This window comes from Oryctolagus cuniculus, chromosome 17 (genome assembly GCF_964237555.1).
Source record: "Oryctolagus cuniculus chromosome 17, mOryCun1.1, whole genome shotgun sequence".
In the NCBI taxonomy this organism is placed as follows: Eukaryota; Metazoa; Chordata; class Mammalia; order Lagomorpha; family Leporidae; genus Oryctolagus; species Oryctolagus cuniculus.
Genome location: NC_091448.1, coordinates 24,021,146 through 24,043,803, shown reverse-complemented (window position 1 = coordinate 24,043,803; position 22,658 = coordinate 24,021,146). Strand labels below are relative to the sequence as shown.

General features: G+C 63.2%; 1 protein-coding gene across 4 annotated transcripts; it reads right to left on the bottom strand.

Annotated features, from left to right (window-relative positions):
- Positions 1-298: 298 nt before the first annotated feature.
- On the bottom strand, positions 299-17,075 carry TBKBP1 (TBK1 binding protein 1). 4 transcript variants are annotated; one of them, XR_007911514.2, is made up of 11 exons: positions 15,485-16,398; positions 14,862-15,121; positions 14,484-14,606; positions 14,182-14,286; positions 13,171-13,351; positions 12,430-12,605; positions 12,273-12,334; positions 3,547-3,665; positions 2,670-3,385; positions 1,483-1,805; positions 299-1,352 (listed from the first exon to the last, which is right to left on the bottom strand). XR_007911514.2 is itself a non-coding variant. In XM_051825619.2 (10 exons), the coding sequence occupies exons 2-10, from the start codon at positions 15,084-15,086 to the stop codon at positions 1,677-1,679; spliced, it is 1,836 nt and encodes a 611-aa protein (XP_051681579.2). In that variant the 5' UTR covers positions 15,087-15,121; positions 16,931-17,075; the 3' UTR covers positions 299-1,676. The 4 variants fall into 4 exon arrangements, 3 of the variants coding, with proteins under 3 accessions (XP_051681579.2, XP_008269596.4, XP_069916899.1); XM_051825619.2 differs by lacking the exon at positions 15,485-16,398 and adding an exon at positions 16,931-17,075 and having other exon boundaries at positions 299-1,805; XM_008271374.4 differs by having other exon boundaries at positions 299-1,805.
- Positions 17,076-22,658: the final 5,583 nt, after the last annotated feature.

Genomic DNA, 22,658 nt, shown 5'->3' with positions numbered 1-22,658 from the left:
CAGCAACCATGGGAAGTAGCTGCCACTGATTAGTGACTCCCCCACCCCACGCCCAGAGACTGGACCTCTCCTGGCCAGGCCGGCACCAAGGGGCCCTTCAAGAGCCCCCACCAGGTGCTCAGGGCGAAGCTGACAGCACCAGCCACCTGTAACTACCTGCACGGCCCCCGGCCCTGTCCCTTCTGAACGGGGGTGCCCGCCCCCCTGTGGCTGTGGCTCCAGGAGATACTCCGCCCAGCACCTCCTGCCACCTTGGGCTCCAGCCACACCCCAGCCACGGAGGGCACAGGCCGAGCGCAGATGGAGCAGGTACGTTTATTTGGACTTCCAACTTGTTCAGAGAGCACACAGGCCCCCGCCCCCCTCCAGGCCCCCTTCCCCATGTCCCCTCCCTGGGGAACACTCAGGGTACGATGACATGTGTCTCTGGAGTCCTTGGCCCCTCTCCCCCCAGTCACGGCCCTTCCCTCCCTGACACTGAGGAGGGAGGGGAGGGGAGGGCCTGGAAGAGCTGGATCGGACGGGCACATGCGCTGCCAGCAGTGTCCATGGCCACCGCCCGGGGCAGGGAGCTGCGAACGGCTGGTGGGGAGGGGTCCCTCGGGGTGGCAGGCTCTGGCCCAGGAGGCTCCCCCACCCGCCAGCCGCCTGCTCCCCGTCTTTCTGAGGGCACGACTCTGAGGTAGATTTCACAGAGGGAGTGAGGGGCGGTGGGTGTGGGAAGGGGGTTAGCTCTTTTGAAGTGGATCTCCACAGCACCCTGGACCCATTCTTAGGTTCTGGCCTGGGAGGCAGGGGCCGATGATGCCCACCCATCTGTGTCACACGTGGGCTCCAGGGCACCTGTGGTGTCATCGGCTTGAGTGGGGCAGGGCTGGGGGGAGGGGGAGGCTCCCCCCTTGACAACCTGTGCCTCGGAGCCAGGACTCCAGGAGGAGGGCATGGGCTGGGGGCTGGCAGGCAGTCCCCGGCCAGAGGGTCATGGGGGGGTCTCCAGCCCCCCAGGGCAGCTTCTTTGTTGGCAGGCCCTCCCTCTCGCCGCCCACCCCCCCCTGCTCCCAGGGTGGGCGGGGGGAGGGGAGAACATGGCTGGCCTGCAGGGAATGGCCAGAAACCAGATGTCTGCTCGCCCACTAGGGCCGCTGCAAGGAGCCCAGGCTGGCCTTGGCGGGAGAAGCCAGCATCGGTGCTCTGGGCAGGCTCTGGGGGCCCACAGGGAGATGCTCCCTGGACAGAGCACAGCCTGGGAAAGATGGACCTTGGAGGAGGGACTGGGGGGGGCGCTCCTGGAATCCTCTGACACCCTCGCCCTCCCCCAGGCCCAAGCACTAGACACGTTCTTGGATCCAACCCTGTTTAAGAACAGAAAGGCAGAGGGAGAGGCGTGGGAGGGGTCTGCCCCTCCCCATCCCAGCCCAGAGTCCCCACCTCCCCAGTGGAAGCCAGGAAGGTGGGGTGGGGGTGGGGGGCGCCTCGACTGACCTCCCAGGAAGAGCCAGAGCTGAGTGGTGCCTGGGCCAGGGAAGACGGCACACACGTTGACTCAGTAGCTAGTGGAGGTATCTGGGGGTCGCGAGGGGCTGGGGCCCCCCACGAGATTCATGCAGCATTCAAAGTGAGTGAGATTCCAGGGGTGAGGGCAGAGGGCAGAGAGACAGCCAGTGGGGGGAGGTGCCCTAGATCTTGCTGTTCTCCAGGTGGGAGTCAATGTGTTTGATGAGGGCGTCATCCGGGTACCCAACGGGGAAACCCAGCTGGCAGAGGGGGCAGCTGCGGATGTCGGAGCCCACTGTCTCCATCAGCAGCTGTGGGGAGAGAAGGGGAGTCACTTAGGGTCCCCAGCCCCAACCCATGGCCCCCACGGCCCAGCCTGCCCTTTCCAGGGACTCGGGGCAGCTGCAGAAGCCGTCTCCAGCGCCATCACTCAGAATCCACTCTGTGGTCGAGGGCTGGGGTCCTCAGGAGCTCACTGCCCAGCTTGCCAATGAGGGAGGCCAGGCATCCCCGGCTGGAGATGAGAGCCTGGGGCGGGGTGGGGGTGGGGGGACCCAGGGCAATGGATGACTTCCTGGCTGCTTTTGGAACACACTTTGGTCCTTCCTGATGGCAAGCTGACCTCCAGGAAACTCATCGTTTCAGTGAAATGAGTGAATCCCGAAGACGGGACTGTCTCATGGCACAGCCAGAAAGAGCCGGGGCTCCGAGGCCCGCCAGGGCACGGGTGGGGACCGGCAATGGCTGCCGGTCCCGGACGATGGGAGCTGGGCCCTGCGCAAGCTGCTCCTGGCTCACTGCCTCCCTCTTCAGAATGCTCATTTAATCATTATCGCCCATTTTACAGACAAGAAAGCTGAGGACCAGCAAGGATGAGCAACTTGTAGGAGGTCCAACAGCTACTAAATCAGTCACACATTCCGGGGGCAAACCCAAGCCCCTCACTGAAAACCATGCTCTTAGCCGCGGCGTGGTGCTAAGCATAGCTCTCTAGTGGTGCAGGCCCCAGTTCCTGGAGGCACGGGAAAAGGCCCTGGAGGCGGCCCAGGGTCAGGAGAGAGAAGGGAGCTAAGCAGTGGGAGGAGGAGGCCGCGGGGAGGGCCCCCAGGCAGAGGGCGGAGCTTTGGGGCCGCCTCCCCCGTCCCACCCCCGCGCGCAGGGCGGCCCCCACTCACGTTGATGGAGGGCCAGGACTGCGCGTGCTCGGCGTGGGCATAGGCAGCGGGCGACTCCGGGATGGGGAAGCCCGCACAGAAGGAGGCGCAGCGGATGGTGCCGGCCTCCGGGCTGGGCGGGCTGGCGGGCACGGCCCACTCCTCCTCCTCCGACGGCTGCTTCTCGAAGCGCAGCCGGATGCCCTCGAAGGCGCGCCGTGGGCTGAGCGGCCGCGCAGGGCCGTAGAGCTCGCCGCCGTAGGTGCGCGGCTTGGGTAGCGTGGCCGCCTCGGCCTGCAGCCAGGCCGGGGAGGCGCCCGCGTAGGCCGCGCCCTCTGCCAGCTCGGAGTAGCTGCGGCGGCCCTGGAAGCCGGCCTTCACGTGGTGGCTGGGCGGCTTGGCGTAGGCGCGCTCCGCCAGCGTCCTGTCCGCGGGCGGCGGTGGCGGCGGCGGCGGCCGGGGCTGCGGCGCCGGGCAGCTGGGCGGCACCGGGGAGCGGCGCTGCGGGCTGGGGGACTGGCACGGCGGCGGCACCGGCGAGCGGCGCTGCGGGACGGGCGACGGGCACGAGGGCGAGGCGGGCGAGCGGCGCTGCTGGGGCGAGGGGCACGGGGGCACGGGCGAGCGGCGCTGCGGGACGGGGGACTGGCACGGGGGCGCGGCTCGGGCGGGCGGGGACGGCGAGGGGCACTGGGGGGCCGGGGAGTGACGCTGCGACAGCGGCGAGTGTCTCTGGCCTGGAAGGGAAAGCAGGCCGGGCGTGGGGGACAAGGGTGTGGGGAGAAGACGTCAGAAGTGGGACCAAGCCCACCGCCCTGGTGTGGGGAAAGGTGGTCGAGGGCTGCCCAGAACCCGGCTCCTTCCCTTCCTGCCTCCCGGGGTGAGGGTCCCATCTCACCGCAGCTGCGGGCCTGCTCCTGCAACAGAGTCCTCAGGATCCTCCCCTGCAGGGAACTCAACTCCCGAAGCCGGCCCAGCTCCTCAGTCAGCTCTGTGTAGGCCAATGCCAAGTTCACCCTGAGGACACAAGGCAGAGAGTCAGAAGAAAAAAGAGCGTGGGGGGGGGGGCGGGGTGTCCTACGGTCCCTGCTGTGTAGGAAGCCCCAGTTCTGCCACTGCACCTGCCCAGCCCCAGCTGTAAGAATCCTCTGTGGCTCTAAGGCCTCCCCCTGCTCCTACACCACCCTTCCCCACGGCCGTGGATCCCAGCCCCGGGGACCGGGTGGAGTGCAGTGACCCTAAGGGGTCCCTGATTCACGGGTGCACCAGGCCTTGCCTGGGGCCTGACACAGCCCCTCCAGGAATGCGCCAGTGTTCTCCTGTTCTCCGTGCAGAAGCTGCCAGGAGGACTGCAACAGTTTCACCATCAAAGAGCTATCATGAACTGAGGCTCGCCTTCCTCACTGTCAGCTCCCAGAGCAGTGCCCCAAGTGCAAGCGCAGTATGTGTGCCGGGGGAGGGGTCAGTGAGAAGAGTCCTCCGCTTGGCCGAGGGCCACTTGCTGCCCAGCCTGTGAGCAGCCCGGCTGAAGAACAGGGCCTGCGGGCTGCGAGAGGGGCCCGCTGGCACACGGCCCCAACACCACCTGACCCCACGGCCACCGCTCTTGCCTCAGCCTCAAAGCCACCTCCTGGCCCCTCTCAGCCTCTCCCTGCCCAGGGCCTCCGTGCTGCCCTGGTCCCTCCAGCTCCTCACATGGACATCTTTGTGAGCAGCTGTTGCGCACTGCACACCTGCCCCGAGCGCTCTCTGAGGCTGCCCTGTTCTGGAACTTTACTGGGTTCCTCTGTGGCAGCAGTGGGGACGGTATCACTGGGTTTATATTCCCAGCACTTTGCCCAGGGCCTGACACCCAGTAAATGCCCTGGGGCAGGGGTGTGTGTGTGTGTGTGAAAGTGAATTGAGCTGCTCTGTGAATTTATTTTCTTATTCCCTTTCTCCTTCCTGCTGGGGCCTCCTGGGCATCCACCTGCACAGAGCAAGAGCAAACTCCGGGTTAGCAAGGGGCCTCGCCCACTTCCTTTGCTCTGCCTCTCTCTCGGGGTCACTTTGAACCCAGAGCCATCGAAGGCTATCGCTCCAGCCCTGCCCTCCACTTCCTCCCCCTGTGGCCTGCACGCCCCCTCCCTGACCTCCCAGGCGGCTCTGCCATGGCCTCGGTCCTGCTTCGTCTCTGTTCTGGGCTTGGACACAGCCTGGGGCTCTCCCTATAGGCAGGGGTTTTGGTTTCCTTGCCCCGCCCCCAACCTCAGAAGGGACTTGGGGACTTTGGGGAAGTCGGGGCTGGAAGGAAGCAGCCCCTGTCGCCCGGAAGGTCAGGGCAGAGGCCCAGGTTCTGCATGGGATGCACGTGGGAGAGAGGCATGTGGATGGGAGGGGAAGGCGGGGATGAGACCGTCTGGTGAGTGTATCTGACCGCACAGGAGAGGGAGGCTGCAGAAGGCAGTGTGGCTTGAGCCCCACTGCCCTTGCTCATTGGCTGGCTCTCTCCTAGGCCTTGGGCAGAACCAGGGGGAGAGCCCCTCTCAAAACAAAATTATTTTAGGAGCCAGTGCCATAGCGTAGTGGGCTAAGCCTTCATCTGTGGCGCCAGCATCCCATATGGGCACTGGTTCAAGTCCCAGCTGCTCCTCTTCCGATCCAGCTCTCTGCTATGGCCTAGGAAAGCAGTAGAAGGTGGCCCAAGTGCTTGGGCCCTGCACCCACGTGGGAGACCTGGAAGAAGCTCCTGGCTTCAGATCGGCCTCCCTCTGGCCGTTGTGGCCATTTGGGGAGTGAACCAGTGGATGAAAGACCCTTCTCTCTGTCTCTCCCTCTCTAACTCAAATAAATAAATAAATAAAACCTTTTTTTTTTTTTTTTAAAGTGACTTTGGGCCGGTGCCACGGCTCACTAGGCTAATCCTCTGCCTCGGCGCCGGCACAACGGGTTCTAGTCCCGGTCGGGGCGCCGGATTCTGTCCTGGTTGCCCCTCTTCCAGGCCAGCTCTCTGCTGTGGCCAGGGAGTGCAGTGGAGGATGGCCCAAGTACTTAGGCCCTGCACCCATGGGAGACCAGGATAAGTCACCTGGCTCCTGCCATCGGATCAGCGCAGTGCGCCGGCCGCAGTGCGCCGGCCAAGGCGGCCATTGGAGGGTGAACCAACGGCAAAGGAAGACCTTCCTCTCTGTCTCTCTCTCTCACTGTCCACTCTGCCTGTCAAAAAAGAAAAAAGAAAAAAAAGAAAAAAAAAAAAAAAGAAAAAAGTGACTTTGAGGGCCGGCGCCATGGCTCACTTGGTTAATCCTCCGCCTGTGGTGCTGGCATCCCATATGGGGTTCTAGTCCCAGTTGCTCCTCTTCCAGTCCAGCTCTCAGCTGTGGCCCGGGAAGGCAGTGGATGATGGCCCAAGTGCTTGGGCCCCTGCACTCGCAAGGGAGACCCAGAGGAGGCACCTGGCTCCTGGCTTCAGATCAGCGTAGCTCCGGCCATAGTGGCCATTTGGGGGGTGAACCAGCGGAAGGAAGACCCTTCTCTGTCTCTCTCACTGTCTAACTCTATCTGTCAAATAAAAAAAAAAATGATTTTGAACTCATTTGGGCCAAAGGCAAATTATTGCATTGGGGCCAGGATCTAGGGGCAAGGCCTCTTATTGGGGAAGGAGAGTCCCCGCCCATCTGATGGTGGGTAGGGTTAGGCAGGCACGCAGGGAACAGGCCCTTCGAGGAGGCCGGGCCGAGGTCCAGGGCCCAGTCCCTGCACCCCTCCATGCGCACATCTGCTAAGCGTGTGCTGTGCTCACCGCACCCCCCCCCGACCTTCTCATGGGCCTGGCACCTCCCCCAGTAGATGGGGTGGCCCTGGTTTGTCCACCATCACGCTGGGGACTCCCCCAGGGAAGGAGCCCTCTTCAGACTGAGGACAGGGGCTGGAGGTCCCCCATCGGACTAGGGGCTCTAGGAGAACAGGGTCCTGCGGTGGCCTTGTGGGTGTGGGACTCTGGGGAGGGCACTGAGGGAGTGCTGCCCTCTGTCCCTGCAGCCAGCTTCTCTCATCCACCGTCACTGCTGCATCTCGGTGACAGATGCAGGTCGCTGCCTTCACACCCCTCCTCACGGATCTCACCTGCCACACTCAGTTCCCAGGCCCCTATCTCTCCGAGGCCTGCCTTCCTCTCTGATCAGAGCTACCCCAGTTCCCACCACCCAGCTCCTGGCACTGCAGGAAGGACCAAGGAGCAGCTCCAGGCCCTGAATGCCCAGCCCTCTCCCAGCCTTGACACCGGGTGCCTGGAGCAGGCAGAGCCCCAGGCAACCCTCACAATGACCTCTGAGACCCTGGCCAGCTGAGGGGACCTGGCCTCCTGGAACTCCATGGCCCTTAGGGGCTCCCCCCCTTCACAGGGTGTCTCTCCCAGCCTCACAATGCACAGGCAGGGCCGGCGCTATGGCGCAGCAGGTAAAGTTGCCACCTGCAGTGCTAGCATCCCGCGTGGGTGCTGGTTTGAGTCCCGGCTGCTCCACTTCCAATCCAGCTCCCTACCAATGGCCTGGGAAAAGCAATGGAAGATGGTCCAAGAGCTTGGACCCCTGCACCAACATGGGAGACCCAGAAGAAGCTCCTGGCTTCAGATCAGCCCAGCTCCGGCCTTTGCAGCCATTTGGGGAGTGAACCAGTGGATAGGAGACCTTTCTGTGTGTTTGTGTGTGTGTGTGTGACTGCCTCTCTAATAAATACATAAATACATCTTTAAAAAAAGAAGATTAAGATGCACAGGCCCTGGGCCAGCCCTGTGGCACAGCAGGTAAAACAGCCGCCTGCAACACCAGCATCCCAAATGGGTGCTGGTTCGTGTCCCAGCAGCTCCCCTTCCAATCCAGCTCCCCGCCAATGGCCTGGAAAAACAACGGAGGATGGCTCAAGTGCTTGGTTCCCTGCCAGCCATGTGGGAGACCTGGAAGAAGAGCCCGGCTCCTGGCTTCCACCTGGCCCAGCGCTGGCGCTTGCAGCCATCTGAGGTCTGAACCCGCTGAAGATTCTCTCTCTTTCAAATAAAAAATAAACAAATCTTTAAAAAACAAAAACATGCACAGTCCCAGGTTACTGAGTGCACTAGCGACCTGAATGACTCACTGAAAACACTGCCAGTTCAGTGGAAAAAAATCTCAACTTCACAACACAACCCAAGAGTCACACACGTGCACCTCAACACACACTCCATTTCCTGGCTTCCTGGCCCACACCTGAGTGCTTTTTCCGCCCTCATGACTGTTTGGGAAGAACGGGTGAGGGCTGCATCAGGGCGCTGCTTTATTGCTGGGGTCACAGGGAAAGGTTCTGCTGAGACTTTCAGAACCTGGGAGGCCCCAGGGCCAGGAGCTGCTCCGACACCCTGCAGGAACGCTCATCACGGGCCACATGCTGTGCTGACGAATGACCTGCACTGCCACGGCCGTCAGCTCCATCTCACAGGTGAGAAAACTGAGGCTTACAGAGGTTAGGGCCCTTGACCAAAGTCCTAAGGCATTCATTCCAGGCCACTGACCACTGCACTCTGCTGTCCCCCAAAGAATCAAGAAGGCAGCCGTAGGGAGAGGAGGTGGCCGGGAGCCCCGAGAACTGCCAGCCGGCCTGTCTGGGGAGGAGGGGAGGTGCAAGTGGAGATCAGAATGACTGAGCTGGCTGAAGGTCACAGCGTGGATGTGGCACGAAGCAGGGACACAAATGCGTGCTCCTGACACCTCGGTCTGCTGAGCTGGGCTGCACCGACTGACTGATCCTCTCATTCAGTCTTCCCACGAACAATCCGGGGATCTCAAAAGCTCTTCTGGAAACTGATGAGCAACTGAGATCAGGAGAGTCGGAGACCGCAGCGTCCTCTGCTCCGCAGGCCTCTTTCTCCGGCCAGCGGCTGCGCGACACAGGGGATTCTGCACGTCCCGTGCTGGGCGCTGCGGGACTCGGGCCAGCCTGGGATCAGGGCTAGGGATGGGCCTGAGGTCAGGAGGACAGCCGGGGTCAGGGTCACACTAGGGATGGGCCTGGTGTGTGTGTGGCCATGACTGCACACGAGTTGGGGTCAGGGTTAGAGATACGGCTGGACTCAGGGTTACGGTTCGGTTTGCAGTTGGCCACGGGGTCAGACCATGATCTCATCGAGAACCGGGAAGAACACAGAAATCCAGCATTCCCAGCCCTTCTGCCCTGGCTTGAGGCTGCCCCCAGCACCTCACCCTGGCGGGGGCGAGGTGAAGGGATGGGAATCTAGCGGCCAAACTTTCCACCACCCACGGGCACACCCGAGCCCGCCCGACCCTCAGGGAGGGGACCACAGGCACCGGGCCGGGGAGAGGAGGAAGTCGCCGCGTACAACCCAGGCTCCACCACTTCCTTTCAGGCGCCTTGAGCCTTTCTCTCCCCTCGACCAGCGCTGACTTGTGGTCCCCAGGGCCCAGCGCTCAGTGGCAGCCCCTGCCAGCTGCCAGCAGAGCCCGCCGCCTGCTGTGACTAGAAAGCTCCCCACATGTAGCTAAATGGGGTGGCTGGGGGGCGGCGGGGGGGGGGGTTGGGGGCCGTGACCGCGGCTCCTCCCATCGGCCCCTGCTCATACCAGTTGGCCCAGTGTAATTATTAATAGTGCCCCTTTCATTTTCAAAAGTGATCAGGTTTGGTCAACAAATCACATGGTCGCCCCTCGAGGAAGGGCCTCCCTCCCGGCAGGGCCTCCCTCCCGGCTAAACAGAACCTGGACGGGACATGCGCACCTCGTGTGGTTTACGTGAGTGACCTTGTAGAGAAACCACTCACCCAGTGTGTGGCCTGGACGCCAGGGCCAGGCAGTGCCAGGAAGCTGGGGGGGGGGGGGCTGAGACCTCCCTGGAGATGCCAGCTCGGCGGCAGGAGGTGGAGGACATTGGGGCTCTGAGCCCACCAATCCCTCGGACCAGCTTCAGGGTGCGCCTCCTGCTCAGGGAGCCCCCGGAGCGGCAAAGGCTCAGGGGTTCACTGCTGCGGCCCCGGGTGCCCTGGCTGAGGGAGCCTTGAAAGAAAGGAAGTGGGGCAGGATGAGAGGCGTCAGGGGGGAGGCCCTGGGCCTGCGGGTTCTGGTGCAGCAGGCTGAGCCCAGGGCACCCGAGGGTCTCCGGCTTCCGTCCTGACCCACCTCACACTGCCCTTGACCTCCGTGCAGAGTTTCCATCCTCTCTCTCAGAGTTCACACTTCTTCCCCCACCACTAACCGCAGCCCACGCAGAAGCTTGTGGGTGGAGGGGGGGGGGTGGGCGGAAAAGGGCCCGGGCTATAACCGTGAGCCCCCCACGTTGGGAAAATAGTTTCCCCCTCAGTACCCTCTGCTGAGCCCGTCTCCTTGTTGGGTCCCCTCACGGAAGAGCCCCATCCCCCGAGGGGCCTCCGCCGCCCCACAACTTCCCCTGCCCTCGGCGCTGGCTACACCCCCCTGGAAAGGCCCCACACTCAGGAACTCCATGCCCGGGTTCCGCATCTCCTACCTCCACCCAGACCCTCCTGGGGTCCTGACTCCCCCAACGCACCCTCAGGAGCAGGGTGGGCCTCACACACGCCTGTTGCCTCATCACTGCCTTCGGCCCGGAGCGGCTCTTCCTCCGGGGCAGTCTGTCCCCTTGGACCGCGGCCACCGGGAGCTGGATCCTACCCGAGGTCAGCCCTGGAGAGTGGCAGCACGGGGTGGCCTGGGCGCCTGCTTCCAGACAAACCCTGGTGGCCAGCACCTGTGAGCCAGGGGCCACCTCCCAGCCTGCTCTTGGGCCTGGCCAGCAGCCGGCGAGGGCACTCCCAGGCGGCGGCGGGGCACAGGAGGCTGGGGCTGGCGGCCCTGGAGGTGTAAAGATACCCCGCCATTCACGCAGACACTGCCACGCAGGAGGAGGCTGGACTCGGGACTGGACTGCCCCCCCTCCTGGCTTCACAACTGGGGGCCTCCCCCCTGGGATAATGCGGCCCCTGCGCGCCACTCCTGGAAAGCCCAGATCCCCTAGCCTGGAGGCTCAAGTGGAGGCAGAGGAAAGAAGGGGGCTGGGGGGCGGGGAGGTGCCCAGGGCAGGCAACAAGGCTCCCTCAGGTGGGAGGACCGGGGAGAGAGCACTCGGGAAAGGGCCTGTTACCAAAAGGAGCTGCATTTATGAGAAAATAAAACTGCCGGGGGAGTGAGGACTTCCTCTGAGAATTAACTCTCGCCAGGCTGGGGCTGTCCAGAGCTGCTCTGCCCGGCGGGGGAGCACGCGCAGCGGGGCGCAGGGCCCGGCTGGCTCTGGCTGCAGATACCAGGGAGGCCTGGGACAGAGGCAGAGCCGCACGGGAGCAGCCCCACGTGGTCACTCTGTGAGACCAGCTCAGAGCCCCCGAGCGGCCAGCACCCTCTGGCTAAAGGGCCCGAGAGGGGCAGGTGCCATAGCGGTGGGTGGGGAGGGGGGGGATGGCAGGGGGCTGCTCTAGCCAGATCCAGCCAAGGAGAGCCACGCCCCCCCAGCACCTCAGAGGCTTGCAGCACACACCCTCCCCGCCCACCCCCCCACCTGCCTCTCACACCTCTAGGAATGACTGACCCTTGGGCCTGTGGGGGCAACCTGGGCTCCAGGGGGCAAAGTAAGAGCCACAGAAGCCAGAGGATTTACAGCCTGGAAGCCTGGGCCTCAGCCCTGAGTGCGGGGCCTGCTCGGGGAGGGAGCCGGGCTCCGAGACCCGGAGCGGGGGTGGGGGCGGGGGTTGGGGGGTCTCCAGCCTGCCTTCTGGGGCAAGCTAGGATGCTGAGACGCATGTGCACATGAGTGAGCAAGAGCACGCTCCAGGTCTAGGCACACAAGCTAAGACGGGCCCTGGGCCCAGCCACAAGCTGGCGCAGAGCCCGTCTGCAAAGGCCCGGGCAGCCAAGCTGAGGGCTCCCACCCTCAGTGCCACAGAGTGAGTTCTCACCCCCTCCCCAGGCATCAGAGCCCCACCCAGGCCCCCAGCAGGGCAGGGAGGGGGCGTGGCACCCCAGTTGGCCAGAGGCTGGGAGGAAGATGAGAAGGAGGTGAGAGGCCTGGGGTCCCCGAGCCAGGCCTCGGGGCGGGTCTGAGCTCTGTTTCTCAGAAGGGGGAGGGGCCAGCTCAGAGGCAGAGGCGAAAGGCGCCAGGCTCTACCCTTGCTGCCTGGTGCTTCCAGGTAGCACCCCTGCCAGGCCCAGCCACCACGGCTGGCTGGCTGGCTGGCGCGCTGAGTTGTCCCCAGCAGAAGGTGCTGGGGGAGCCCTACCTGTCTTGCAGCCTCAACGTCTCTCCGGAGATAAGCAGAAAAGTACAACAAATCCTGAAGAGACCATCTCCCTCCTCCTTGTGGGGGAGACGGTGAACCCCGACTGGCTGGGGCTGGTTGCTGGGATAGGAAATGGGGCCCCAGTGAGGCCGCCGAACTCACGGAGGGGCACAGGACATGGCAGCAAAGCTGCTGAGCCAACCTCCGGGAGGAGACGGGCCGGGACAGCTCCAGAACCAAGCCATTCACAGCACACCCCGAAGCCAGCCAGAGAAGTCAGTGAAACAGCACCGAGGGGCCGGAAGCACCCCCAAGGGGGAGCTGGGCCAGGCCGTCCAGGCCGGGAAAGAAGAGAAGGCTACAGATGTCACTTACTGATCGTCCCCAATTCTTTTCACCCACGCCATGTCCCGCTCCGACTGGTTGGAGGCCAGATCCTAAGGGGGGAGATGGAGAGGTCAGAGCCCAGAGCCCCCCAGGCCTGGGAGCCTTCGCTCCTGCGGCCCCCAGGGAGCCTGTGCCCCACCCGTACCTGGGCCCGGCTCTCCTGTAGCTGCTTCAGCTCCCCCTGCAGCCGCTCGCACTCCGCCTGGAGCTGCTCCTCCCGCAGCTGGGCCCCCCGGGCCTCTCCCTGCGCGGCCTCCAGGGCCTCTTCGAGTCGCCGCCGCTCCAGCTCACCCACACTCGGCACAGGGCCTGGCCAGCCCGCTGTCAACGGAGGGCACAGCGTCAGACCATGTCCCAGAGCCACAGAGAGGGAAGCAGGCAAGAAATGGAAGCAAGTGTGAGGGGCCCACGGGAGCAAATGCCCTAGGGTGGGCCACAGCGCCACGGGCGTGGAGGAAGGAGGGGCTGAGCGGCCTTTTCTAGGCCTTCCCGGAGGCCAGGCGGAACAAAGATGACTTTCTGAAGGCATTCCTGGCCAGCCGGGCAGAGCACCCTCAGGGGCCTCTCCTAATCGCAACCTAAGACAGGCAGGGCAACTCTGGGCAGGGGTGCCCTCTGCTGGCACACACGAGAATGGCAGTGGGGTAGCCTGAGGCTGCCGGGGGAATGCCCGGGGTTTTTAGAAGCAGGGATAAAACTGGGGCTAACAGTGCATGAGGTGAGAGCACGATGGGTAAGGAGGGGTGGGGTGGTTGTGGAAGAAATTAAGCTACTATCACAGGGCGTTAAGTACGGTGGAGGTGCCCGTGCTATTGAAACGGGCTGGGTTTGGGGACCTGGCGGGGGGGAGGGGGGGGGTCGGAATAAGGGGTCACGGAGCTCTCACCATGACTCAAGGCAGATCCCCCTCTCAGTGCCAGGTAGTGCAGGTCCAGGTCAGCACAGGGCGGGGCAGGGGCGGGCGGGGGGCTCAGGCTGGGGAAGGCTGCGTCCCGAAGGCCTTGTTGCTGCCGCAGCTGCTGCTCCAAACCACAGATCTGCCGCAGGTGCGTCTCCACCAGGGCCCGCTGAGGGGGAGACGGCGGTGTGTGCACCACGCCAGGGAGCCCAAGCCTTCCCATGTCTGGACGGTCACCACTCCCCACGTCAGAGCCGAGGCCCCCAGACCACACACCCCTCACCCCACCCCAAGTGGCCACGGGTGCGAGGCCTCCCCTCCCAGCAACTGCAATGCAGGTGTTTCTGGCGACGGCTCCAGCAAGGTCAGAGCCGATGGCTCTTCCCTGTCACCAACGCACCAACACAGAGGGACACTCAGCCCCTGGTCCAGCCTCGGCCGCTCCATCAGGAGCAGGAGAGCCTCCCTTCACCCATCGGCCTCATCTATAAAGTGGGGCGAACAGCAGCCCGCCTACCTCTTGGAGTTGTGAGAATTAAAATGAGCGCACACACATAAAGTGATCAGACCTGGGCCCAGCGCACAGCAAGTGTCAGGTAAGTGTTTCTGATCATTCAAGCAGAGCAGGCTTCCGTGAGTGCCCCGCAGCCTCCCGACAGCTCAGAGAGCTGGTCTCCATTTCTGAGGGTCACGGCTAGGAGCCCACGGAAGCCACGTGTCCCGACTCGGACGCCTGCCTACTGCCTCCACCCCTACTCCAGCCATCACAGACTCTCCTGGTCACCTCTGCCCTCACCCGCACAGCCTCCCAGGCACCGTGCTGTGACCAAACAGGGTTGATACCAGCGGGCAGAGACAGACGCACACGCGCGCGAGCCGGGCGCACACCGCGGGCAGCGTGCGACACCATCATGGGGTCGGAACGCTCACCCACAGAACTCCACACGCACACACCACCAGGCACCCAGCCTCCGGCACCCACGCCTCCCAGGGCCTCACCATCTCGCCCAGCTCCGTCTCCAAGTCGCTCTTCTCCACACAGAGCTTCTCGTAAGCCTGGATCATCTCCCCGAGCTGTTCTTCCTGCTCCTTATTCCTCTGCAACTGAACGGGGCCCGCAGAGTCAGGCCCACCCTTGACTGCCCACGCCTCCTCCCCGTAGCTCGCTGGTTTTAGGGAGCACCCTGGCCACCTCTGGTCACAGGCGCAGAAGCCAGAGAGGCTGGGGTGGGCGTGCGAGGACAGACGGTGCATGCAGCCAGCAGCTCAGGGGGCCGGGCCCCACAGGCCCCAGAGCTCACCTCCTGCTGGAACTGGTTGAGCCGCTGCTGCAGGCTGACCTTCTCCACCTCCAGCAGGGAGCCCTCCTTGATTTCATAGAGGGAGAAGCCGTGCTCCTCGCCAAAGTCACTGATCAGCGGGTACTGCGGGCAGGGTGGGTCATCAGCAAGGTGGGCGTCTGCTCCCTCCCAGGCTATGGCCTCAAGGTGTCCCGGCCCCACAACCTGCCTCTCCCTCCGCTCGCCAGTGGGAGCCCCATGTCCAAGGGCCTGCAGGTATCCTAAGTGCTGCTGGAGTCTGCCCCCTGGCCCGCTCTGTCGCTGGACCCCCAGGTCCTGCTGCCCCCAGGCCCGCCCCCGGCAGGCACACTACCCGGCCCCTCACCTCCCAGTTCTGACCTTGATCTCATAGACTTTGAGACGGCGGCGCAGAGTGGCATTTTCCCTCTCCAGGCCTCCCAGGCGCTCTTTGATGTCTCCATAGGCCGTGATGAGGGCAAAGTGGGAGGCGGAGCACATGTCCCCGCCCAGCGAGGGGTCTCCAGGACCGTCCAGCCACACCTCGCTGGGCCCCAGGGCCTCCTGCGTCAGGATGCTGATGTCCTCCTCAAACATGGACTCCATGGTGAGGTCCTGGGCCGTGGCCCGCACCGGGCCTCCTGGGAGAGCAGGAGCCACCGTGGAGAGGTCAGCTTGGGGCTTGTCCCCAAGACCCCGTAGCTGGCCAGCACCCCGCCAGCCAGCTTCCTGCCCAGGGCCTGCAGGAGGTGGTGGGGAGGGGGGCTCCAGCGCCCCTTCCCAGGCCACTGAGCCTCCCCTTCTTTGCTTCCCCCAGGGTTGGAGGAGGGGTATTGGCAAGTAGGGACAAGGAAGACTGGCCAGCGGCAGGCACCGGCTCCTTCCAGAACCCACGGAGACCTGTGGAAGGCAGGGCTGCCTCCCCGGCCCCGGCCGGCCCTGGAGCCTGCCTGAGCGCACTCCTCGGCCCCCTTCACCGTCCCACACTCCACTTCCCCAGATACCTCGCCGCCAAGCTCCTCATCCCAGGCCTGGCGCCCCAGCTGCTCCCTCAGGCAGGCCCAGCGCCTGTGCGAGGGTCAGCCCCAGCAGGAGCGCGGCCTCGGCGGCGCCCCCGCCCAACTTCCGCGCTTCCTCCCGCAGGATCCCAGAGTTCAGGAAAAGGAAGCGCCTCCCCTAGCCGCACCGGGGCGGTGGCAACCGGCCAGGCACTCCCGGCCCCTGCCCCGGGACCGACAGGAAGCCCTTGGCTGAGCGTCAGAGCGACGCGTCAGCTGGGGAATGGGCCTCGGGTGAGGAGGGACCCCCGCGCGTCCCCCGCGGGTCCCAGCGCGCCTGCACACGGGGACCGGGGAGCCCGGCGAGGGGGTAGGGATGACTCAGGGCTCCCGAAAGAGTAGGCAGCGAGGGGGTGCGTGTGTGTACTTCTCCGAGCCTGTTTATGAATGTGTGTCTGCGGCGGGCCCGCGAATGAGTGTAGGTGTGTCAGCGTCAATGGGCGCCTCGGCCGGCCGCAGCCCGGGGGTCGGCGCGAGGCGCGCAGCGCCGGCGGCGGGCGCGCGTGTGTGCACGCGTGCGTGAGCGTGTGGGCAGGTGCGCACGTTCGGCCGGGTCACGTGAGGCACTATGGGAATGTCCGAGGTGTGCGCGCGCTGGAGCGTGTGTGTGCGCCCGGGAGCGGGGGCCCGGCGGAGAGGTGTGAGTGCAGACCGCGGGGCGCCGACCGCCCCGAGCGGGGCTGCGCGCGCAGGGGGCGCCCCGGGCTCGGGCGCAGGCCCCAGCACCGCGCCCAGCTCCTCTTAAGTGCTAGGGCAACGCGTGTGACCGGGTCTGAGTAAGGAGCGGGTGCGCGCGTGTGTAGGGCCGGCCCCACCTTTAACCCCCTGCTTCCCACGCCACCCCTCCCCCCGACTCGCTCGTCAGCGCTCTCCGCACACTCCCCCCACCCCCGACCCCTGCCCGTCCCCTCGGGCCCACCCCCACGACGGGCTCCGCGCCCCGGGCCGCCCCGCCGAGGCCTCCTTCTCCGCATTCTTCCCTCGGCCCAGCAGCCCCGGCTGAGCTCCGCGGGAGGCGGATGGGGAGGGGGTGCCTCCGGCCGGCCCCGGGCCCCTCCTGCGGCCCCTTTAAGAGCCGCCCTTTAAACCCCTTTAGCTCGGCGGACAGAAACTGTCGCCCCTCCCCTCTCGGGGGCTGAGACCACGCAGCCCCCTCCCCCGCCCCCGGCAGTGCCCGCGGCCCGCGGCCCCCCGGCCGCCCGCCCCAAGCCGGGGAAAAGGGCTCCGGGGGCGGCGCGGCCTGAGGCGCGGCGGCGGACACGAACCCTTCCCCTCCCAGCCATCCGGTGCAAACTGCCAGCCTTCCTCTCCCCCGCTCCGGCCCACCCGCGACCCCCCGGCCCGGCCGGCCGCCGCTCCCCTCCCCCTCCCCCTCCCCAGCCGGGGACTCACAGCTGCTGCCGGCTCCTGCTTGTAATCGCAGCTTATCCCCTCCGCCTGCTCCCTCCCAGACGGGCACCGGTGCCCCCACCCCCCTGGCACCGCGCTCTGCTCCGCGCCCTGTCGCCGCCGCCGGGTCTCTCCCCACCCCCCACCCCTCCCCCCAACCCCCTCCCTCCCTCCCGCCCGCCCCGCTCCTCCTCCGCCGCCGCCGCCGTCTCCTCCGCCTCCTCCTCCCCGGCTGCTCCGGGTTTCTCCGGCTGGGAAGGCGCCCGGGACCCCGCCGCTGCCCCCGGCACGTGGCGAGGGGCGGCGGCCCCCGCGGTGCGGCCCGGCTGGCGGCGCGCCCGGCGCCCACCGGCTCCCCGCAGAGCGGCCGGCCCGCGCCGCGCCCCCTCCCCGCCGCGTCCCGGCGCAGTGTGGCGTGGTGGCGTGTGTCGGGGCGTCTGCGGACAGCGCAGGGGCGCAGCCGGGGCCGGGTGCTTGCGGAGGCAGGGGGCCTGTTTATGTGGATGATTTTGGGAGAGGCGTTGGACCTTCTCCTCATTGCTGTAGGGGGGAGGGGGCCGGGCTGGGAGAAACACACGGAATAGAGAGGGTGCAGCCGGGGAGCTTGGCGAGGAATCTGTAACTTGGGAAGTGAGAGCGAACTAAGGGGCCCGCACGTTCATTTAAGAAAGTGGACGACGGCTCGCTCCCTCCGCACACGCCCCCTCCCCCAGCACCCGAGCGCCCTCCGGCCGGAGAAAGGAGACAACAGCTCCCATTCTTTCTACAGCGATTATTTGAGCGCTTTCCAAACTGCTGGGCCGGAGACGCAAGTGGGTTTTCTTGGTGGTGTTCTGTTTTGTTTTTGACACTTTCCCACCGGCTGACCTTGGGCAAGCTGCTTAACCTCTCTGAGTTAACTCCTCGCCAGGCACCGGGGTGGGGCAGGACCTGGTCAGAGGAGAAGGTGCCCTGTGCCGCCTGGGCGTGGTTAGCCCAGCTGCAGGTGGGGACGGGCAGGCGAGGGGTTTTTCCCAGGCTCAGCTTGGGCAGGTTGCTGGGAAGCTGAGCTAACCTTTCTGGCTGCCGGGACAGGGCAGAGGGAAGAGAGGTCCCTTGCTCTGGGCTTTCAGCAGCAGTGCCCTGCCATGCTGGCCCACTGCGGGGAAGCATGGCCCCGGGGGTACGCTCTTTCTCTTCAAAGAAGGGGGTTCTCATTGGCTTCCTTCCTCCTCAAGCTTTTTGTTCCTTTTCATCTTTCCTGCTAATGTTCACTCCCCTGTATAGGCCAGAACGGGAAGGCGGGACCCTTCACTGGGCCCCGTCGGGTGAGCGGTCCACCCTGTAGAAGGGAAGGCAAGCTGGGCTGGGACCTGTGCTCACGCCGTGAATCCAGGCACCAGGCTGGTGTCCCGTAGTGCTCGTAGGAGACAAGGGCAAGGCGTTGGAGGTGGGGCCAGAAGGTGTGGGTGCTTGGGAGACCCCGGACTTGGCTCCAAGGTGGACCTTGTAACTGCCTGGCAAACCCTCGCTCGCCCTTCGTTCTGAACACACGCTCTTCGTAAGGAGCCGTCAGCCCTGCTGCTGCCTGGATGCTCGGGGTCCAGGCCGGACTGAGTCACCTGGCAGGGGAAAGCCCAGGGTTCCAGCTTGGGTTCTGGGGGGTTGGTGGCAAAAGCCCAAAATTAGGCCTCGCTTAAATACCCTAAAATGTGCTCCCAGCCTGCTAAATTTGGACTTGATCTCCATTGCACTCTCCCTGTGTGTGGTCTGTGTGTGTGTGTGTGAATGTTTCTTTAGTTTCATTTGCTTAGAGAAGAATCTTCCGTGTGCTGGTCACTCCCCAGATGCCTGCCACAGTCAGGGGCCCAGGCATTTCAGCCATCGCCTGCTGCCTCCCAGGATGCGTTAGCAGGAAGCTGGAGCGGAAGTGGAGGTTCAGGACTTGAACCAGCGCTCCAAAAAGTATGGGTTGTGGTGTCCAGAGCAGCAGCTTAACCCACTACAGCACAAGGCCCGCCCCTCCTCCTTCCTGTTTCTAGCTCTGTTGCTCATCAGACAAGTGTCTAAAATGTTGTCATCAGGCGGTTCCAAGAGCAGGGTCTATATCCCATCCATAGTTCCTTTTTTTTTTTTCCAAAAAATTATTTATTTATTTGAAATGCAGAGTTATGGAGAGGCAGAAGCAGGGAGAGGTCTTCCATCTGCTGGTTCACTCCCCAAATGGCCTCAATAACCAGGGCTGGGCCATGCTGAAGCCAGCAACCAGGAACTTCTTTCAGGTCTCCCACATGGGTGCAGGGGCCCAAGGACTTGGGCCATCTTCCACTGCTTTCCCAGGCCACAGCAGAGAGCTGGATCAGAAGTGGAACAGCCAGGACTTGAACCATATGGGATGCCAGCACTTCAGGTGGAGGCTTTACCTGCTATACCACAGGGCTGACCCCACCCCCCATCCACAGTTTTAAAAGTTTTATTTAATTTGAGAGACAGAGCTCCCATCTCCCCAAGTGCCTGCAATGGCTGGAGCTGGGTTGGACTGAAATGGGGAACCAGAAACTCAATCCAGGCATTAGCAGAGTGTGCATTAGCAGGAAGCTGGATCAGGAGCAGAGCTGGGTCTGAAACCCAGGCTCTCCAATATGGGATGCAGGTGTCCCAACCAGGCTCTGAACTGCCTGTCCCTCCTATGGACTTTGTATCCCCAGATGTCCTGGTCACCCCTGCTTACGACGCATTTACTTGGCAAAGATTTCGTGGACACCTGTTGTGTGCTGGATGCTAAGAATACAGTGATGAGCCTGTCTCTTGCCTTTGTGGAGCTTACATTCTAGTAGGGGAGTCAGACAAATAAATAGATGAAGAATTATACAGTCACACATTGTGATAGAAGACCCGGAGCAGCAGCAGGGGAGAGTGGGAGGGTGGGTTCTGCCTTGGTGGTCAGAGGTGGTCTGTCTGGTTTAGAGATGGCGTTTCAGCCAAGCCCTAAAGGGTAAGCAGACGTGTCCGTTGTTGGACGAGTAAACACAGGAAGCGGTGTGACTTTGGAGGAGTTACTCCTGGGCCTGTTTCCTGAGCATAGAACCTGGACACTGCTCTGAATTCCTTCTAGGAACCCCCGGTATGTCCAGGGCAAATCACTGTGGAGACAGAAGGTAGAAGCCAGGAGCATGGAGCGGGAGGGAGGGGGAGCATGGTGGACACCTGCTCGGGCGTGAGTCGTGAAACGTCTGCAAATGGCCTGCACAGGCGCGGCAAGGGAGGACCGGCCTCCGCTCTGAGGACAGGGAGAAGCAGCCCCTGGCCGCCCTGCAGCGGTTTCCTCCCCAGGACCCATCGGGGGAGACTGTCTCCCACTCTCTGACTCGCTCTGGGGAGACTTTGTCTTGCCTGAGAAGAGTAGGAGGAGGTGGCATTAGCAGCCAGTAAAGAGACTGAATCAGACTAAAACCCGGGTGACTCAAACAGAACCAGGCGGGCAGGACCCACGTGACTGCAGGGTCCGGAGGCCGCCTCTGCCCCCCAGTCCCAGACCTTAGGAAATGAGGGCTCACTGCGGGCCCGTCCTGTGACTCAGCGTAGCTGCGATCTCCCGTCAGATCAGAGGGTAGGGCAGTGGTGGAACAACTTATCCCGATTCCTGGAGAGGGCAGGCACGGCTCTAATTCAGTTGGCAGGTCTGGGGAGGAAATAGGGCATGTTCTTCTGCCGCCCTCCCAGGTGCAATAGCAGGGAGCTGGATCAGAAGTGGAGCAGCTGGGACATGGACTGGTGCCCATATGGGATGCTGGTACTGCAGGCATAGGTTAAACCACAGCGGCGGCCCCTCACGGCTCTAAGCTGGGCATTGCAGTGGTAAACGAGTTAGACTCAGTGCCTGCACCACAGAGTTCACAGAGGGGAACCCAGGCACAAGTAGGTGGAGCAGTGTACACGAGTGTACGTCGAGTGACGTGAAGGACCGGATGCGTACAGCCGAGGTGCCGACGGCGTCCGTGCTGGGCAAGCCCGGGAAGAGCTCTGGCTTTGGTGTCTCTCAGACCTGGGTTTGAAGTCCGGCTCCCTGCGGTCTCGGGCTGACCACTCGTCTTCCTGCCCCTTCGTCCTCATCAGGATACCGGGAATAGTGACTGTCACCGCAGCTGTTGTGAGCGCGAAGGTAAAACATGAAATCTCCGCGTTTGCTGTTTTTCACTGCGGGAAGGAGCGGCCGGACCCCTGGTGGGGCCAGGCAGGAACTGCTGTAAGCTGATGCTATCAGCTTGTTTGTGGGCAGCTGCGGTAACCTGCGGCCCTAGTATAAAGGAGAGCAGGGCCTGCCATCTCCCACGAAGCACACTGACTGCTCTTGGCCGACCACTGTTACTCAGGATGTCACCCAGTGGCCTACGAACCCAGTAGTCTCCAAAGTGGGGCGCAGGAGCAAGGTATCGGTACTTCCATTCCATCTAGAGCCCACATTTTAGTCTGTGCCTTCTGATCATACCACACTCAAGAGCATCAGTGCATAGTTTATAGTTTACAAATACAAAGGGGTAAGCATGATTGACGTGTGTGCGGGTGAAAGGCCACGTGGAGACCGAAGTGGGAAAACAGCTCGGCCCTGAATTTACATCCCAGCATAAACTAAGAGCGAATTTCACAAACCAGCCTGCACATGCCAGTGCCTGGTGAGGGACAGGACCAGCTCTTTTTTTTTTTTTTTTGACAGGCAGAGTTAGACAGTGAGAGAGAGAAAGGTCTTCCTTCCATTGGTTCACCCCCCAGATGGCAGCTACGGCCGGCACGCTGTGCCGATCCAAAGCCAGGAGCCAGGTGCTTCTCCTGGTCTCCCATGTGGGTGCAGGGCCCAAGCACTTGGGCCATCCTCCACTGCCTTCCAGGGCCACAGCAGAGAGCTGGCCTGGAAGAGGAGCGACCAGGACAGAATCCGGCGCCCCAACCGGGACTAGAACCCAGGGTGCCAGTGCCGCAGGCGGAGGATTAGCCAAGTGAGCCGCGGCGCCGGCCAAGGACCAGCTTCTGAAGTCAGAATCTGGCATTGCTTCCAAGTTCCTGGGAGGAAAAAAAGTGAAGCAGAAATACATAATGCAAAAAAAAGCTAGCTTTTGGGAGCTAGGCATGGCACAGTGGCTCAGACACTCACGTTACTGATCAAAGTGCCTGGGACCAAGTACGGACTCCTCCACTGGTTCCCGCTTCCGAATGCGCCTGTGGAGGAGGGCATGATGGCCCAAGTGCTTTGGTTCCTGCAACCGTGGGAGACCCAGAGTTCCAAGCTTCTGGCTTTGGCCCGGCCCAGTCCTGGCCTTTGTGGCCATTTTGGGGAATGAACCAGCATATAGCTCTCTCTCCATCACTCTGCCTTTCAAATAAAATTTTTAAAAACTGGACTAGTGTTTAGAAAGAAAATGTAGGAAAATGGAATGAAAAAGGCCAACTTTTGGATGAGCCCTTAAATGCGATCATTAGCATAAAAATCATGCACAAGACACCCTTCAGTACAGGTTCCGAATCAAACTGAACAGGAAGCCTCCTCCAGATGGCACTTGGTTCCTCCCTCACTCACGGACTTGTTTTCCATGGTTCACACTGCACTACGTGGAGTCCATTTTTCAGAAGCATGTCCTCCCCCCCCCCACATGCGTGCACACACACAGCACACTCACCACACACTCGGGCTCCCTCCAGACCACTCGGTTCACCTCCACAGAGGTGACGCCACGTAGAAAAAAGAACGGGCAAAATG